Genomic DNA, 19664 nt, shown 5'->3' on the forward strand with positions numbered 1-19664 from the left:
ATCTGATTCTAGGCTGTGCTGACCCCACCCCAACCAGAATACCAGACGCGCTGCAAGTGGCATCCGCGAGAGCCTTCAGAGCCCTGCCAGTTTCAGCCTCACCCCAACAGGATTCACTTTTGAAAAACTGAGCCAGAAGTTCTCACCTGACACAGGCATAGGCATAATTCTTTAAAGAGAGAATACAATTAAGTGGAAATACTACCTCCTTTCTCCACTGGCTGCTTCACAAAACCAGAATAAAATCTGCCTGAGGCACTGAGGGCAAAGGGCAGGGTGATGCCTAGTTTGCTGGTTCCTTTGTGACATTTAGGTCAAAATGATACACAACCTCAAAAAGTATGATGTTACTCCATTCGGTTTTAAAACCTATAAAGTAGCCCCAAGACCACACTGTACCTATTCTTTGTTCAGAAAGTTCTAGAGTGGTCCCACTATTAGAAATCTTATTCTCCACTTGGAATAACAGGCTGAAGTTTTCCCACCTCTGTGTCCAGTCTCAGCACAGCCTTGTGCATGCAGTGGTGCTTACTAAAGACTGCCTGAAGGGGCTTGGTCACCTTTCTTAACAGTCCAGGCATGGCAGAGACAGGGCTCCCTCCCTGGGCCCAGGCTCTAAGGAGGGAATGGGATCCATGCAATGCTTTGCGGAGCCTTGTGCTGCGGTCTGTCTCACAGCTGCTGTTTCACGCAGCCCCATGATGAGCCCTGTGAGGTCATCACCCGGCCACCTATTTTGCAGATGAGGGACTGGAGGCCCAAACAGGCTGAGCTGAGGCCAGGACGGTGTTCCTAGCACTAAGCTCATCCCTCTCCTGTCCACTCTTGAGTGATCAGGGCAGCACCCTCAGGGGACAGAGAGAAAGGGCTTGGGGGGTAGGTCCTGTCCTCTCCCTACCCTCAGCTTGGGGGTCTAAAACTTCCAGGCTCTACGATGCCCACTCCTTGGCTGACCCCAGAACCTGCAATCCATCTCATACCCCAATCTTGCCCAGGCCCAGGCTCACTCAAGGCCAGGCCTTTCTGCCCCCAGTGAGGGGCTGGTGAGGACATCCGGGTTGCTCTAAGGGAGGTTTGGCTCTGGAATTTAATACTGCACCCTACCCAGAGGGGCACAAGTGATACGGGAAAGGAAGGAAACAGAAACACTAATTAGAAAAGATACATGCACCCCTATGTTCACTGCAGCATTTTTTACAATAGCGAAGATATGGAAGCAACCTATCCATTCATCTTGGATAAAGGAAATGTGGTAAACACACACAGAGGAATATCATTCAGCCATAAAAAAGACTGAAATCTTGCCATTTGTGACAACATGGATGGACCCTGAAAGCATCATGCTAAGTGAAATAAGTCTGATAACGAAAGACAAATACTGTATGATTTCGTTCATACGTGGAAGCTAAAAACCAAAGCAAATGAACAAACGTAACAAAACAGAAGTAGTTACAGATACAGGGAACAAATGGGTGGTTGCCAGAGGGGAGGAGGGTGGGGGTGGGGGGTGGGGGGAGGAAACAAATAGGTGAAGGAGATTAAGAGGTAGAAACAACCAGTTGCAAAATAAAATGAGTCACGGGTATGAGATGTATGGTGTGAGGAACACAGTCAGTTAACTACATAATATCGTTGTATGGTGACACATAGTAACTAGACTTACTGTGGCAATCATTCTGAAATGTCCAGAAATACTGAATCACTATGTTGTGCAACAGGAACTAACGCAGTGTTGTAGGTCAATTATACTTCAAAAACAAATGAACTCATAGAAAAAGAGATCAGATTTGTGGTTACCATTGGCAGCAGGTGGGGCTGAGGAGGTTGTGGGGGGAGGACTGGATGAAGACAGTCAAAAGGCACAAACTTCCGATTACAAGATAAGTAAGTACTAGGGATGTAACATACAACACGATAAACAGAATAAACACTGCTCTATGTTATACATGAAAATTGTTACGAGTAAATCCTAAGAGCTCTCATCACAAGGAAAAAACATTTTTTTCTATTTCCTAATTCTGTATCAATATAAGATGATGGATGTTCACTAAACTTATCGTGATAACCATTTCATGATGTATGTAAGTCAAATCATTATGCGGTACACCTTAAACTTACACAGTGCTGTATCTTAATTGTATCTCAATAAAACCAGAAAAAAAGAAAAACAAAAAAAAGGAGAGATGTTTTCAGAGCCCCTGAGGTTGGCGGGGTGGAAAGGGTCAGCTGGCCTCACCGCAGGGCTAGCCTCTCCCTCCCCTCTGGGCACCGACCTCCGAGCCTACGAGAGCTCCACCCCTGTACCCTGCTTGGTGAGGCCAGGAGGGCCCTTTCCAGCAAGACCTCAGCCTTCAGGACCCCCACCCTCTTTAAACGTGCCATGAGAGTGTGCCAGACTGCTGCTCAGGGACATGGACACGACGAAACTCACGCTAAGCCAGCAGGAAGTCCTAGACTTCGGGACACTCTGCCCTTGGTCCGTCTGATAATTATCCATTCCCAGCTTCTGGAACCTCAGTATTACTACAGACTTAACAAGCTGTTAATGGCCTTTGCCAGAAAAAATAAAAAGAAATGCGAAGCAATCACCAAACCCAAGCAGCTCGAGTCCTGAACACTGGTTTTAAGGCCCCAAGTTGGAAAACACGAACTGCTTCCTAAGAGGCTACCCTGGGCCAAGCATCGCGCCAAGAACTTGAGCCTCCTCCTTTCAGCAACCGTACAAGCAAGTACTGGTCTCCTTCCCATTTTACAGATGCAGCTGCTCAGTCTCTAAGAATCAAGAGGGGTGGGTGGTGGACTACTCCATCCTCCTGTGTCCCCTAGACCCCCCCACCCCCCGGACATCCTGAAGTCCAAGACCACTGCTTATTTCCACACCAAGAGTATCTCTAGTGTGTGGCTGAGGAATCTGAGAGTTTCTGACTCAGGAGAGGGAACACTTGGCTTTCAGACCCTGCCACCCCTCCCACGGGTTCCTGCGGAGGTCAGCTCAAGCCGGCCGCCTGGCAGGAAGGGGCCACTCTGGTAGCTTAAAAGGAGCTGGTGAAAACACAAGCTCTGGGGGATTTGAGGAAAGAAAAGAAAACTGGAGCTGCAATTGGTGTGGGCTTGCTTCCTTTTAGGATTAAGGGGCCAACGAAAGACAAGGACCTCCCTAAAAATCTTTCAACGCCACAGATGTTGCTGCCATCACCGAGAAGAACGCGGCAGCTGGGTGTGCTGTAAATACAATTCCAGACAGAGTGGAGGGCTGTGGGGTGTGGCAGACGCCTCTTCCTCCAAAAGGGAGGCATGTGTGCGTGAGTGGGGGCATGACCTCACCCCCAGGGAACCGGAAACCTCTGCAGGGGCCCAGAGCATCCCAACACCGACAAGCAGGAATGGGAGAGACAAGCAGGCCTCCAGGCAGGGCAGAAAAGAAGGGAAGGAACACCCTAGAACAAAATCCTCCTGCTCTCACTGTGAAATGCCCCTCTCCTTACTCAGACTTCTGGCTTTAGATAGTCAGATACCAGAGAAATCCCAAGGAGGACAGAGCACAGCAAACTCTCTGCCACAGCGCCTGCAGGACCCAGAGCCACGTTCAAATACTCAGAAGAGCGGGAGCCAACTGTGAGAAGGTGCTGGAATAGGAATGGCCTGCCAGACCCCTGCCTGATGGTGCTGTGGGACCCCGGACCTGTGGGTATGGAGCTGTGTCCCAAGGAGCGACCGCTGTGTTGCTGCTATAAAGGGGTGGGCAGGGCACTTGAGATAATTTCCTCTAGAGGTTTCTAAACTGTCGTTTTTGGCAGTGGAGCCCCTCTGGGCAAAAGGAAGCTTAGGCAGGAGCTTGGTATATGAAAATGACAAAAGCTCTGAGTTGAAGGGAGTGCCGGGGCCCTGGCAGACCTGGCTCCTCGCAGCCGGGTGGTACCACCAAGAGCCACAGCCACAGATTCACCCCCCACTGGACTGGCAGGGACGCTGGGGCCTGCTGGGGCCACCGAGGTGAAAGTGATTCGTCCAAAGTCAGACAAGTGGTGAGCTGCAGACAGAATAATGTAATATCCTGCCTCGGGTCCCAACAAACTGTGACCGTTGAGCCAGCTCAGGCCCACCCCACCTCCCAAGGGTGGGAGGAAGCTTTGGGGACCCACACTGCTGCTCGGGGACATAGACCCCTGCCTTCCAAATTCCTCAAATCCCTCCCATGGAAGGCTCCCAAATGCTCCTCTTCCCCAGCTCGCTGGGGGTCCCCTCAACTCTGCCAGGTGGGCTGCCCAGCTGTGGGCATAACGGGCCGCTGGGGCCCTGGTCACGCCCTCTCCCCTCACCCCTCCGAGCTGCGAGACATGGAAAGACTAACAGACTTGGAAAGAGGAGAGAAGGCGGGTGCACACAGATGGCCGGGAGATGGACAGACAGACAGGCGGTCGGTTACCTGTGGGCCGGGCCCCATGGGCCCCATGCCTCGGGGAGGGTTCATTCTCTGCATTGATCCTCCCATGTTGGGGTGCCCTGCGTGACAGAGCAGGTGAGCCGTGAGTGGCAGGAGGTGGAGGCAGACAGTGGCGGGGGGAGCCCCTCCCGATGCCCCCCCACCCCGGTGGCCCACCCTGCCTTGTCTACCTTGTTGTCGCGTGGGATCCATGGAATTGGGCAGCAGTGGCTGTGTCCCAGGAACTCCTCCCGGAGGCTGAAAGAGACGTAAGACCCGAGGTGAGTGGCTGCCCCCCGGAGCTGGGGACAGAGGGGAATGCACCTGCCTGCCCAGGCTCCCCACCTGACCCTTTAGGGCCACTCACGGCCTCCCCGAGACCGCTCCTGCTGCCCGCCGGCTGGGGGGCCCCCAGGCAGCAGCAGTCAGCTCCAACTGGCGTTACGGAAAACTGCAGCATGGGTAGGTCAGCATGGGGGCTTCATCTTTGGGAGAGGAACCACGGCCCAGCGCTGCCATCTTGGCAGGTTTGCATACCTGCCAGAGCCCAGTCACACTCTGGCCGGGCCACCAGCCACACCCCCTCAGAGGCAGCGCTGCTCCCTCCCTCCCTTTTATCTTATCACCCAAACTCCAGCTAATGCAGTTTAGGCCAAACCCTGTCTCTCCTTTGCCTCGTGGAGAGTGGAGATGTAACTCGTTTTATCCCCAACTCCCAACTGTGGGGACCTGAGAGACCCACTACCTAAAAATCCTGCCACCGTGGGAGGTCCTTTTTCAAGGGGGCAGGGGAGGAGGCGGCTTTTGAGATTTAGACGAGGGAGCTGAGGTCCAGAGGCCTGAGGGCCCTCAAGTCAGCCCTCAGTCACCTGCTGGCAGAGCCAGGAAGAACACCCGGGACTCCGGACCCCAGGGGTGGAGGAGGCGACCTCTAGGAGAGGGTGAGCAGGATGCTGAGTGACAAGCTGCCGCCCAAAGCCTGGTGCACGTGGCGCATGCTGGTGTGACTACTACAGAGGTGAGGAAGGGGCTAGGGGTTTCCTGAGTGAACGCTTGGCACACCAGCTACGAAAACCCCTTCAAAGCGATTTATTTGAGGCTGAAGTTATTTCAGCTGCGATATGAAAAAAGAGGAAAGCAGAGCTGGGGGAGGGGGAGGGAAAGGGAACTTTGCTTTTGAACCCCATGCCTTAGGACTAAGCACGGGCCCTTGGCTTGGAGAGGAAAGCCTCTGTGAAAGCTAGGCACCTGTGATGGGGACCTCCACCCCCGCCCCCCGCTTCGCCCAGGGTCCCCCAGCCCCGACTGTGCCGTGGGGATGATGGCCGAGTGGGGAGCGGCTGGCCCAACAGTAAACTCCAAACCAGTTCTGGAACGAGGTGGTGGGAAACAAAGGGACAACTTTTCACTGTTTAGCTTCAGAATGGCCTGTGTGCGTGTGTCTGGGGAGGGGAAAGCTTCTGGGAGGGCCACGCAAGCCTGCGGGTACTTGCTGTTTGAGAAGTGGCATCTGGCACCTGCTGCTTCCATCTGCCTGGGGCTGCGGAGAGTCCCTCTCTGTGGCCCTGGGTTTTAGCTGTTCCGACCTCTTGCTTTCTCCCAGCTCTGCTTCCTCTCCCGAGTTCCCAAGCTCTGAGTCACTTGGCTGGTTTGTGTCTGCCCACTTGGGGGTCTGGGATATTTCTCGAGCCTGGTTTCAGGACTCCGAGAGGACACAGGAAGACCTGCCACTGAGGCTGTTTGGTTTGGGGGCTCCTGGGATGTTGAGGTGCCGGGAGACCCCCACCCCAGGCCTTGGTAAGCCCCCATCTAACTCTGATGGAGCGGCCGTAGGGGGTTGGACAACCACTTCCTTTCCAGGTAGCCCAGTGTTGACCACTAGGTTCTGGCCGGAGGCTCTTCCTTGGGTTCCCCTAACCCTGCTGTGTGTCAGAACTCCGGAGCAGAGCAGGGCTTCCCGGAGGCCCAGAAGGGACCCGGGAGTCACTTCCCTCACTGGAGTGACCCTGAAATGAGGCAGTCTGGGCCTCCTCTACCAGGGAAGGAAGGTGTGCAACAACCAAGGTAAAAGGGGCCGCACTGCAAGGGCTGAAGCCCTCAGGCGTGAGAAAGGAGAAAAATAACGGCTCATATATGGGACTGCAAGCACGAGCCGTGCACACACCCTTGGGGCCTGCTGGGGAGAGAGGTGCTCTGGGGCTGTCCCACAGGCTCCTGGAAGTAGGCCAGCGCCTCGCCTACAGCACCATGGGGCAGGCGCAGGAAGTGTCTGCCCAGTGAATGGACAAATCCCACCAGAATCTGCTGGGTCACTCAGCTGCCTGCCCGAGTCTGCGGGCTGGGTGGGGTACGGGCTCCGCTGGGATGTGATGTCAGGGCTGCCTGACAACCCCAGACTCTAGCTTTCCTCTCCTTAACCCTGCTGAACCCCACTGCTCACCGCCCACCCATCTACCCTGGCTTGAAACACCACAATGCTCTCTGTACAAGGCTCCAAACCCCTAGCCAGGGAGGCAGATGGAGGACGGCCTTGCAAGGCTTTAGGGCCAGGTCAACGACCCTGAGCTCCTGGTCTCCCTAAGTGCCCTTCTCATTGCTCTAACCCAGGTGGTCACGTGGGCCTGAGCTGCTTCTGCTTCCTCCTCCTGCCCTGGGGAAGGCTGAGCTAACGGGTGGCATAGAGGCTTCTGTGGAACCAGCAGCCCCAACTGAGGCATTCTCCAAGAAACGCCCAGGGGCAGTTCCTGGGACAGGGACACATCCCCCCTTGGAGGACAGAAATGTCTTGAGTCCACAGGAAGCTGGAAATCGGTATAGATTTCCAATGGGGGAGTGGTGGGGAGGTTGGCCTGATTGATTTGTAATGCAAGGTACAGATGATGGATTTATTCTCCATGTGCCCTCTTGGGCACTTGCTCATGCTTAATTGATAAATAGAAACAAACGTCTCCTCTCGTGTCCCTTAATTGCTAGAGGAAGGGCCACAATATATGATAAGGAAGCATCTGTTCCGTCCCTGGGGCAGAGGCCAGTTTGGGCTAAGGAGAGCCCTGGGTGGGCAGGAGGGAAAGTTGCTGCTGGGGTCCGTGCATGTGATGGCAGAGAAGGCCCACTTGATGGCCTGTTAAAACCAAAAGCAAGGGGCAGCAATTTTACACCTATGAAAGCTAACTGAACCTGGCGAGGTGGAGAGGAAACAGCACTGGGCCAGGAGCTGCAGACTGACACGAGCCCAGCTCACTGAGACACTTAAGGAAGTCACTGCTCCACTCTGACCCTGTGTTTCCTCATCTATGATATATCTATCCTAGGGTCCCTCTTTGCTCAAAAAGCTGGGTCTCTAATTCTTGTCCGAATTTTTCCCCTTCATGTCAGAGAAAACAGGAAAGAAAAGATTTCTGGAGAAAAAGAATTAGTGGAAACTGGTAGGCGATTTAACTTTAAAATCGGAGTCCCCTGGTTATGAGCATCTCTCCAAAGTCCCTGTATTGTCTCACTCAGGAGTTTTCTTGCAGAGCCTTGAGAATGAAAGGGATCACATTCAGGTAATGCCAGTCTAGCTGGTGACCTAACTCCCAGCTCCAAAGGCAACAAGGGCTGGATGTACTGGCACTTCTGGTCAGACTTTCTGAAGGGCTTCTGCAAGGTCACTCTAAGAATTATGTACACAAAGATGTATGGGTATGAAAAGAAATTTCCCTGATTTTTTATTTAAAGTTTAAGTCTGTTTACCCTAAAAAGAAGATAATTCATCTTTACCTCTGCAGCTCTCTTCCCGCCCCTGGATGGGCTGAATCAGGTAGGGCAGCTGGGGACCGATTTCTCCAGACCACCTCGAATTGCCAACCCTAATGGGCCAGCATAAGGCCCACAACTCCAGGCTGAAAACCCCTCCCCGTAAGCAGACCACTTTTCTAATTACATGAACAAATCCTTTCTTATTTTGAGTTGGGTCTGCGAAGCAGGCACACATTGCTTAAAAACTCACAAATGTCCTCCTCGCTGCATCCAGGCTCCTGATCTAAGTATTCCTACTGGCCATTTCTCCCCTTAATAGCAGGATTATATTTACCAGCCTTGGCAGTTCTCAAAAGCTTCCAGGAAAAAAATGCACGTTGTCAATTAACTTCATTAAGAAGGAAGACCCTTTTCCAAGAAGGGGCTGGAAGGGAGGGGCTGGGGCGTTACCACCTTCTCTAGGAGAGTGGAAACCCTGCATTCCCGGCCTGCTGCTCCAGAACTGACTGCCCAAAGCCCACCAGTAGAGGGAGGTGAAATGTTGGGAGGGGCTGCATGGGGACCTGTTTATAAGCCTCCCACGTTAAAACTGTCCCTCCACCTCCCAGCCCTTCTCTCAGATTGTGATCTGAGTCCAAATCCAGCCGGGTTCACGGGTGGCCGAGTGAGGGGAGAGAACATGAAAAGGTACAGTACCTGGTTTCCCATTCTGATCGGGGGCCGGGGGCCGCCTGCGTATCGCGGTGACATAAAAGGCTGCAATTACAGGGCATTAGTTCAATGACAGCCTGCACTCAACGGTGACAGACAGAAATGCGCTCCTCTCCACAAAGTCCAGTTTTGTTACAACTAGTCATCTTTTAAACTCTCTTCCTCCCGGTGGCCTCTTCCCTCCGAGCAAAACTTCCTTTGGGTGGAGGGAGTGATAGATGCATACACCCTGCACCTGTTGGCGGAGATCTACTCTGGATGCCTGCCGGGGCAGCAACTGGGACCTGGCACAGGACGCGGAGGAACGGTTACAGCAATGCAGGGCAGAGGAGGAGACCTCTGCTCTTGGTAAGGGCAAGTGAAAGAATCGGAAAGGGACTTGTACAGAAAATTTTCAAGCGTGCAGACAAAGCTGGATGCGCGCTCACACGCACTCACAACACCGACAAAGGGGGTGGGGAAGGGGAGTGCGGGTGGGAGGGCGGGGGAGGAGGTACACAATGAAAACAGTGAGGGGACAGCGGGCGCCCTAACTCAATGCGGGGGGGAATGGGCAAGAAAGCTTTCTCAGCAGCGAGAGCACACAAAGAAAAGGCCAGGGATGCAGCTTTGGTTACAAACAATGGTTAACCAAACTCAAAAACCAAACCAAAAGTGAGAGAGGAAAAAACAAAAACGCAAAGGTCGCTGACAAGGTCACAGAAATAGTTTTCCTTTTCTTTTGGTTTCATATCCAAGCGGATGTGATGTCCAAGGAATGAAGACTATCTTTAGGAAAAAAAAGATATATTTTTTGGGGGAAAAAAAAATCTCCTTGGTCAAATCTCCTCAAAAGCAATGGCTAGAGCACATTTTGATTTTTGTTTTTCCTCTGCTGGCTCTGTCCTCCTGGTGCCCCGCGCCCCCCGGCGGGCGGGCGAGCCACAGTGCGTTTACCTGACTGTGGGGTCCCATCATGCTGCTGGGATTGTGAGGTGGAGGCTGTGCGTGCGGCGAGGGCTGTGACCCCGGAGGACCCTGTGAGGCCAGACAGTAGAGGCAGGTTATAGATCACAGCACATGGAGAAGCGCAGGAGAAGCTTAAAAGAACAAAAATTAAACCAAAACGAAGGGCGGGCGTGCAGGCGGAGGGCTCTGGTTGGCGGGGAGGTGCAAGCTGCTGCTTGGGTCGCCAGCTCAACGGTGTGAATGGCGGGCAGGAGGGAGAGAAGCTGATAAACACATTCACGGGGGATTTACAGGCACGACAAATAAAATCAAGCTCCTTTGTGGAAGCACACAGGAGCGGGCCGGCATGGTCTGCCGTTGCAGCGGAGTTTGCCATGTTAAATACGTTGATTGAGATGGGATCAGGACAGAGCGCAGGGACGCACAGAAACTGACCCACCCTGCAGGGCACCCACGAGCCGCCCCCCAGGGCTGCGGAAGAACCAGGAGGCCCTGCCCTCCGGGAGCTCCCGGGCTGGGTGGATGGAGACGGGTCGTGGGCCAGGACCAGTGACCAGTCTACCGAGGGGAGGGGCCCTGATGGATGAATGGGAACAGACAGGAGGAGCGAGGTGGTGCCAGAGACTGAACACATGGGGGACAAGAGGAGGAGACGGTCACCGAGCGCCCACTCAGCGCACTCATTAACATGCCTTCACTTGCAATTGGTCCCGTGACATGGGTTTCTCATTCCTATTTCCACCAATGATGAAACTGAGTCTCAAGGATGAGGAGATTTGGCCATGGCCACATAACCGGTAGATGGCAGAGAGGGGAGGAGAAGCCTGATGGGTCCAAGGCTGACCCTGACCCCTGCAGCCAGACCTGAGCGGGTGTGTGCGGGAGCAGTGGGATGGGGCTCTCCATTCCAGCCACCCCCATCCCAAGCTGACCCCTGAAGCCCTGGGCTATGCTAGCCTCGACTCCCCACAGAAGAGGTGGGCAGATGAATTCCCTTAAACCACGGAGTTGGTCAAACCGTGGGCTGCAGTCCATTAGTGGATGGTGAAATCAATTCAGTGGGTTGCAGCCATTGTTTTTAAAAACGTGGAACACAACAAAAAGAATAGAGGGCTTCCCTGGTGGCACAGTGGTTAAAAATCCGCCTGCCAATGCATGGGACACAGGTTCAAGCTCTGGTCCGGGAAGATCCCACATGCCGCGGAGCAACTAAGCCCGTGTGCCACAACTACTGAGCCTGCGCTCTAGAGCCCATGAGCCACAACTACTGAGCCCGCGAGCCACAACTACTGAAGCCCGCGCACCTAGAGCCCGTGCACCGCAACGAGAAGCACCCCGCGCACCGCAACGAAGAGTAGCCCCCGCTCACCGCAACTAGAGAAAGCCTGCATGCAGCAATGAAGACCCAACGCAGCCAAAAATAAATAAATTAATTAATTTTTAAAAAAGAATAGAAAATATTGGACAGCCTTGTGTGTTTTAAGGCAGATACTTTTCATTAATCTCTGTTTATAAACATACGTGTGTGTGTGTGTGTGTGTGTGTGTGTGTGTGTACTGGGTCACTCCATCAAAGGTATTTTTTCTGGGCTTCCCTGGTGGCGCAGTGGTTAAGAATCTGCCTGCTAATGCAGGGGACGCGGGTTCGAGCCCTGGTCTGGGAAGATCCCACATGCCGCGGAGCAACTGGGCCCATGAGCCACAACTACTGAGCCTGCGCGTCTGGAGCCTGTGCTCCGCAACAAGAGAGGCCACGATAGTGAGAGGCCCGCGCACCGCAATTAAGAGTGGTCCCGGGCTTCCCTGGTGGCGCAGTGGTTGAGAATCTGCCTGCCAATGCAGGGGACACGGGTTTGAGCCCTGGTCTGGGAAGATCCCACATGCCACGGAGCAACTGGGCCCGTGAGCCACAACTACTGAGCCTGCGCGTCTGGAGCCTGTGCTCCGCAATAAGAGAGGCCGCGATGGTGAGAGGCCCGCGCACCGCGATGAAGAGTGGCCCCCACTTGCCGCAACTAGAGAAAGCCCTCGCACAGAAACGAAGACCCAACACAGCCAAAATAAATAAATAAATAATATTTTTTAAAAAAAATGTATTTTCTACTGCGGGTCACAGTCAAAAAGCATGAAAATCCAGTCGGGGAAGTGCCCTGCTGCCCACTCGGGACGTTGGGAGTGGGAGGCTGGTCCTGCTGATGAGGGCACACCCTAATTCACTCTGCACTGGGGGCTGTGCTGCTACCCTTGGAAATTGAGAAAAATTCAAAACACGCGGGGGGGGGATGAGTGTGGTTTCATTAAGAAAGAGAGGGAGAAGGGCTCTTTGAGAGACCCAGGCAGGGTTTTCTTCCTCAGCCTCCTCCCTCGAAGCCAGGCTGCCCAGCCTGCTGCTGGCTCAGGAACCAAAGCCCAGAGTTGGGAGCGGGCGGAGGGGTGGGCTCGGGCCGGCGGGCATGGAGACAGAGAGGTGTGCAGAGAGAGGCGAGGGGGCCATGCCCAGGACAGGCCTGGAGCTTCTCGGCCAAGTGAGGGGCTGCTCACTTCCCAAAAGCTCCGCGGAGCAGATGTTCCCCTACCTGCCACGCTACTAATTTCAACAAGTGTGTGTCTTTCTAGCGGCTGCCAGCAACGGCATGGTTTGTTACCATGAGCAATTTTCTTAATTAACAGACATTAATTAGCCATTTAGCAATTTTGCAAGCATTTGTTTAGCGGCTTTCCTAAACATGAATACCACTGTGATAATGGCACTGATTAGAGGGTCCCCTAATTAACAGTACAGGGAAGGAAAATTGAAATCACATAAATTAAAAAGGGAGGGGAAGTTAATGAAGGCGGGACACATTTGCACCTGCAAGTCTTTTGTACCGTGAAACTTGGGTGCAATGTAAACAAAATAAGATAATTTGAAGCCAACCCCCAAAAAAAGGAAAATGAAAAGAATGGAGGAGGAGGGTTCAAGGGTGAGGTCCAGTCTCCAAGAGGGGGCAAAGGCCTTCTGTCAGGTCCTCAGCTCTTGGCAGGAAGGAGTGCCTCCTCCCTCCCAATCCTTCGCTGCTCTCCCTGATAACATCGTGACCCTCAGGGCCAGCAGTGTGGCTCGGGCAGGTCCCTCACACCTGTGCACCCCGGCAGCCAGGGGAGGTCAGGAGCAGCTGACTCACTGAGTGATCAGAGAAAAAGTAAGTAAAGCCCCTCAGACAGCCACAGACAAGGGGCCTCAGTCAAAGCAGTCCTTGCTAAAGGCCAGCACTCAAACCCGAGTTTTGTCATTCCAAGCTGCCCCTTGGCCCTGCGTTCCGGCTGCCTGGGCCCCCGGAGGTCCAGAGGGCAGGGCTGGTGTGTGTGCTTCACCTCTGCACCTCCCCCAGAAGCTCTCTGCAGGACCCTGCTGCCTGGGCCCTGATGAGTGGACAGGGAACAACTTGGCGTCCATGCCACTGCTTCAAGACAAATGACAAGGAGTAGTAGTAAGTGAGTGTGGCTGGTGAGTGAGGCCCTAGCCCAGCAACTTCCTTGTCCTGGGGGGAGCCGTGGGGAGCAGACTGATAAGCCCTGAGAGGGAGCAGTGGTTCTGAAGTCTCTCCTCTGACTTGGAGCTGGGGTTTGGAGTGCCGAGGACACGAGAACCCTAGCCCAGGCCAGCCAGTCACCCAGAGAGAAAAGCCCACCACAGTCTGGACACAGGCGAAGATACAGCTCAGCATTCACCTTCCCAGGGCATGAAGCTCCTCTCCCAGGCCCAGTCAGGCTGCCCAGGCTCTGCTTATATACCTCCCAGCATGGCCCCCAGCACTACTGGGAACGTCACAGCCAGAAAGCTTTTGTTCCACGGAGCCAGAAGCCCACCTTTGCCAATGGGTCACCCACATCCTCCCAAATCTCCACCCTCTGTATCTCTGCTACCTCCACTCAGCCTGACAGCTCTCCGTCACTATATCTGTGTCCAGGTTCTGTCCCTGAGACTGGATTCAACAGCGCAGGGAGGGCCCTGCACACTTGGCTTGTTCTCAGCAGCTGAGAACGGGGCTCCACAGTGGGAAAATGTTTGCTCGTGTAAAGATGATGACGGACGTGTTGCCCATCTCCATGAGGAGGTATGGCATCTGCTGCCCTGTGCTTTATTAAACCACAAAAACGTGTTCTTCTCTTTCTAGTCTGCATTCTCAACAAGAGACTGACAGGTAGGTTTAGAGAAAACAGACCTTTAGTCTTTTCAACTTGTTACCCACTCGAGCAAAAGGCTATGTAGGAGGCAGACCAAAAAAAAAAAAAAAAGAACTTGTTTTAAGATTCTGACCTTTGTTGGGATGTTGGCTTTTCTCTTCCCCAGATGCTGCACAGATCTGGCAGGCAGGTGGAGAGGACGGAGGTGGAAGGTGAGAGAGGGCGGGAGTCTTAAAGCTGATAATACTGAGTGTTCTCACACAGGACAACTCTCCCCCGCTCCCACCCGCCCTCACCCCGCCAGTGGGGCCTTCCTGGCTTCTACTTGCTGAAAGCTTTAGAAGAACCCAAAATAGGTGCATCTGGAAGCCTGCTTGGCCAGGATGACCCTCTGCATCCAGCTCCATTTAGACCATCTTCCTCACAGACCTTGGAGGCTTTCCATCCTAGGTGCTGCCCAATCAACCCTCCTGACATGCCAGAGAGATGGATACGGGCAGACATCTGAGGTGAGCAGAATATAGGGCTGGACCAGGCTGGGGGTCCCACCAGAAGCTTGGGGAGAACCACACCTGCCCAGCAGTCACCTGTTTGTTGGCGGCCCTGAAAGATCATCACTTCTTCCAATGCTCTTCGTTCATCGGGGGGGTGGGGGGGGAGGGGAAGAGAGGCGCAGGACAGAGGTGTGACTTGTCCAAGGCCACAGAGATGAAGCTGGCGGCTGAGCCACCTGAGCCACATCACCTAACTCCAGCCCAGGGCTCGCTCTCTTCATGATATCATGTCCCCATCCATGCAGACAAAGAAACAGGCTTTGGAAAGAACTGGGTTCAAATCCTGACTCTGCCACTGACTGCACTTCTCTCATCAGTGAAATGGGAACAATTACAGTAATAATAATGAAGCCACACCTGCCACACAGTACAGATGGCCTTCACTTGCATCAGCTCATGTCATCTCAACTCCTCACTGGAAGGGCTCTTAATTGCTACATTTTATAGCCACAGAACTGAGGCTCAGCAAGGCGAAGCCACCTGCCTTGGATTACAAAGCTATTAAGTGGTGGGTCCAGGCTGATTCTAGAGTCCTGGGCCGCCGAGCTGGTCCACCATTCTACAAGCCCGTGAGCAGTGCTCCTAGAGGCTGAAGGACTTGTGGGTGCATCCAGCCACTCACCCACATACATATCCTGGGTACTGACCTCCCATGCGTCTGGCCAGCCCATGCTGGGGTGAGGGAGGGTCACAGAAGTGCACTGGACTCGTCTTGGCCCTGGAAGCTCCCAGGCTAGCTGGGGAGAAGGATGAGGACACAGTGACAAACAGGCTGGAGTGCTGGTTTAAACTGCCACGGGTTACAAGAGAAGGCAACAGGTAAACCAAGGCCCAGGGAGGCCACAGAATGGAGGCCAACAGGGAGAAGGGATGAGAACTGGGGACCCCTGGCGGGTCAGAACTCTTTCCATCGTACAGTGACGGCAAGGAGACCTGTGCCGAAGGGACACCCCAACTTGGAAAATCCCTGACACTGAATCTGGGAAAAGGAAGGTGACTTGCCCACTTCCTGTCTGGGCCTCGTTCTGCCCCAGACCCTGTTAATGGACTTGCCATTCCCCTCAGACGTTACGGAAATACGTTAACTCCCGCACTTCCTTATTCTTTTTCCTGCCACTTTGGCACTGGGTGGGAGCCTCCGAGAGCCACTCAAGGCAGGGCCCGGGGAGGCTCTGCTATGGACCATTCCACTAAAACCCTAGACGCTGACAGTTGAGTGAAAGTGCCTTTGCCATCATCGACATGGTGGGGAGCAGAGTACAACAGATCCAAGGTCTCTGCAGAAAAGCACCTCAGAACCGTCAGCAGGACCCACCTATGCACTCCCCCCGCCCCCCGAAGCTATCCTTGAGAGATGCGCTTGTGCACGATGGGGAAAGCTTCCTCGCATCCATCCCAGCTCCTCCAGGACATGCTGTGAGTCCAGATTCCTCATAAGGAAAATGGGATATTCTACAGGTATTGCAGGGAGGTGGTACAGCTGACGGTGCTAGGCATAGGTCCCCAAGCTTCCACAGTCCCCACGCCTGATGCTCCAGAGCCACTCACAGCCCATTTACAGGGAAAGCGAAAGCTAGACATACTCTGCGGGATCGCCCTCCTCAGCCTGTTGAAAGCCCACGCATCTTCCTTTGCGAAGCCTGGCCTATTCTACCCAGCCAGGTGCACTCCAAACATGCGGCATCCTCTTTGGACATCCTGCCTTATTTGTGGATGCTACGTGGGCTCCTCCAGGGCAGTGACAGTCTCCACGTGGACATCCAGGGCAGGGCCCGAGCTGAGCAGTGAGGCGTGGCCAGCAGGCGGACCCCTCAGCCATGGTCAGCCAGCCCCTGGGTGGGCACATCTAACACTTTTGGGTTCAAGGAACCAGGAGGAAACGTTAGTAACAACAGGAATGACCACGCTGGTCTTCTGACCTAAAGACTCTTGGGAATGAGGGAGGACAGTACCATAAAATTAAAAACCAAATAAAAAAGAAAATCTGTATTAAATTTTTTTTTTTTAAAGGAGAAAGGTAATAAAAGCTATGTGCTAAGTTTATTATTTCCAAAACTCACGGCTCCTTCGCCAAATGCCACCCCATACTCCTCAAAGCTGCCTTCAACCTGCCTGGACATCATGGACTCTCAGAGAAACAGAGATGAGACTGAGTCCCACGTTTTCTGTGTGCAGAGGTGGGCCAGTGGGGAGAACTCGGCTGTCAGAGCCCAAGGCACTGGGGCTGGAGTCCTGCCTGACAGCCCCGGGCATGGGGCTGCTCCTCTGTAAGGAGCGAGGAATCCAGGTGACACTCTCCTTGCAGAAAAGCTGCGACAGTGCTCTGGGAACAGCTGAACACCCCGTCATTACCATCAAGGCCAAATCTGCCTTTAGTCAGAAGGCCTTTGGGGAAAGGGGACTTGAAGTTTTAGGTTGCCAAGAAACAAAACGCTCCACACATCCCTGTTCCCCTCACCCCCCGACTCCCGGGGATACTGGCCAGTGGTGTGGCAAGAATGCAGGGGTGGGTTTCATCAACTGGCAGCGGGAGACAGATGACCCGCATTACTGGTGGCCTGTGCAATCCGCCCGTTGGGCGTGTCACTGTAACTGAGTGAATATAAAATTACATTAATTATACACATGGCAACAGGCATGCAACAGACAATCCAATTTGCTCCTTGGACACGAATGCTGACAGGAAATGCCATAAGCCCATTCTGGGGAGAGGGCCAAGGTGTGCCCGTGTGCCACCGACATCCCAAATCTGTCAACACGGTGTGCCTCCACCCATAGCCTCCCTGTGGCAGGAGGCTGACCACCTGGAGGGGTGATGGAGGGAGGGCTTTAAACCCCCTCCCTCTGACATGCAGCTCGTCTCAGAAAAAGTTATTTCTTCATTTCGATCCATGGGAACGAACTTGGCAGTGACTTGGACAGTTGCCTTCCTATCCTGCTTCTATCTGTCCCCTACGGGGAAGAGGCATCTTTATGTGTGTACGTGGGCAGTAGAGGCTGGCGACAGAGCTGAAGTTACCAACTCAAGGCTAGAGGGGGCTGAGCTGGGCCACACCCAACCGTGGAGCAATGGCCGGGCTGCAGCACAACCCTGAGAGCTCACAGTCAGGGGGCTGCCGGCCTCCGGGAGATGAGCCCACAGCAATCACGGCCCTCCGTGGGCACCAGGTAAGGGGGGTAGGTCTGGCAAGTGGTGGTAGCCCATCTTCCTGGAATGGTGGGGAAGTTGCCAGTGAGAGGAGCAGGACAGTATACGACGTGTCTCCCTTGGAGTCACCTCTGCATAACCTCAGGAATCCTCACAGCTTCCGAGGTCCACTCTGTGCAAGGATCAGTGAAAGACTCATTGATTTCCGGCTGAGCAAACGCCCCGGCTGACCTCCCCTCCTCCCCGTGCCTCTCTGAGGAGCCAGGACAGTGCTGGGCAGGTGGCGAGGGCGAGAGGTCTGTGCGCTTGTGAATCTGGCTTCCTGGGACGGGCTGCCAGGACACCCCGCAGGAGGCACTCAGATCATGTTTTACTCAAGAGGTCCCATGGAGACAGAGACGCAGAATCAGCAGGCGACGGTTTTCAAAACAAAGGGAGGAAACATGGCAAATGAAAGTACAGGCGGCGTCCAAGACCTAACCAGAGCCCCCCCCCGCCCCAGTGCTGCTCCCTGACTCTGCCTCAGCCCCGCGCACAGACGGGAAAGCCAAGCCCCAGGGACGTGGGCTCACTGGTCCCACGTCCTGGCTTGGCGCCCTGCACCACACCCAGCGTGGAGGCTGGGGTCAGCAGCCGCGCGAGGACCCCAAGAGCACAGCCACCACTGTGGCTGAGCTACAGGAAAAGTCAACAACCTATGGCTCAGGGCCAAATCTGGCCTGTCACCTGCTTTTGTAAATAAAGTTTTATTGGAACACAGCTATGCTCATTTGTGTACCGTCTGAGACTGCTTTCATGCTGTATCAGTACAGTTGAGCAGTTGTGACAGAGATCAGATGGCCCACAAAGCCTGAAATATTTACTATCCAGCCCTTCACAGAAGAAGTTTGCTGACCCTTGAGCTTAGTAATGGTTTTCAAGACTGAAGAGGGAAAAAATTGGAGTCTTTTTAAATTCTCAAGGAAAAGCAAAACAGTGCTAGATCTACTTTCTGATTTTAACCTCACATCTCTTTAATAAGATAAATGAAGCAAAAATTAACCCCATTTTACAAAGGAGAACACTGAAGTCCAACGACATTACAGCATTATTTACCAGAGCCAGGATCTATCCCACTGACGACAAGAGAATGAGTGCCCGGATCCGGGGTCAGCAAACCTGAGTTCTGGTTCCCCCACCAACATGCCATGTGACCAATCTCTGAGCCCCGGTTTTCTGGGCCATTGGTCTTAAACAAAATGATCTTTCATTACTATAACACAATAACCAGCATTCATGACCAGTTGTTTGGTCCCAGAGCATCTCCTTGCTCACCATCTTCCCTGCGTTCATTCTTGCCACAATGCTGGGGGACACACTCTTCCCTCGCTTGCCAGCACAAAACATTCTGGGGGCTTGATTCCAACCCTGAATTCTTTCAGCAGGTTCGTGCTGTTTGACCCTCACCTATGCAGTGAATTCAGAAGAATTCTCTAGGGTTATCTCAGGAAAGGGCTCTATCTACCTTGAAAGGCTGTGCTTGGGGTGGGGGAGGGGCAAGGAGAGGCGACTGTGCTTCCAGCCGCTGCTGCTAAACCCTTGAGGCCTCCCTGCTGAAGATTCTTCGTATGTGCCTGTGTCCACAGAACTCAGCACTCTTTCCAGGGACACAGGAAAAAGCATTAATACGCAGAACTTATGGGCAGAACCCACGTCCACCTGGCAGTGCACCCAGCCACTGGGTCCCAGCACCCTGGGCTGAGTGTGCGCTAAGCGCTGGAGACACAAAAATAAGCAGTACTCTGGCCTTCCCTGAAAGAGTCCCAGGCAGTGTGGAGAGAGCAAGGTGTAACTGTGACCAGAGCAGCATTCCAACAGAGGCAGGTACCAGGTGTGCGATTACAGAACCATCACATTGCGTAGGCAGGGCGTGGAAGGATGAACAGGCGTCCTCTGGCAGAGCAGAAATGAAAGGGGCTTCTGGGCTGAGATCGGTA

The 19664-nt window shown here is 53.7% G+C and overlaps 1 protein-coding gene across 7 annotated transcripts in view; it reads right to left on the bottom strand.

The window, feature by feature from the left end:
- The window catches only part of SSBP3 (single stranded DNA binding protein 3), a 164967-nt gene that overhangs the window by 17756 nt on the left and 127547 nt on the right, over positions 1-19664 (bottom strand). For 4 of the 7 annotated variants that reach the window (XM_057540889.1, XM_057540892.1, XM_057540913.1 and 1 more), the window contains 4 exons: positions 9809-9889; positions 8858-8917; positions 4615-4681; positions 4427-4503 (listed from right to left, as the gene is read on the bottom strand). In XM_057540889.1, the coding sequence (XP_057396872.1) occupies positions 4427-4503; positions 4615-4681; positions 8858-8917; positions 9809-9889 (285 nt within the window). The remainder of the gene's footprint in view (positions 1-4426; positions 4504-4614; positions 4682-8857; positions 8918-9808; positions 9890-19664) is intronic. The other 3 variants (XM_057540902.1, XM_057540907.1, XM_057540917.1) reach the window with 1 other exon arrangement.

The sequence above is a fragment of the Balaenoptera acutorostrata genome, chromosome 1 (genome assembly GCF_949987535.1).
Source record: "Balaenoptera acutorostrata chromosome 1, mBalAcu1.1, whole genome shotgun sequence".
In the NCBI taxonomy this organism is placed as follows: Eukaryota; Metazoa; Chordata; class Mammalia; order Artiodactyla; family Balaenopteridae; genus Balaenoptera; species Balaenoptera acutorostrata.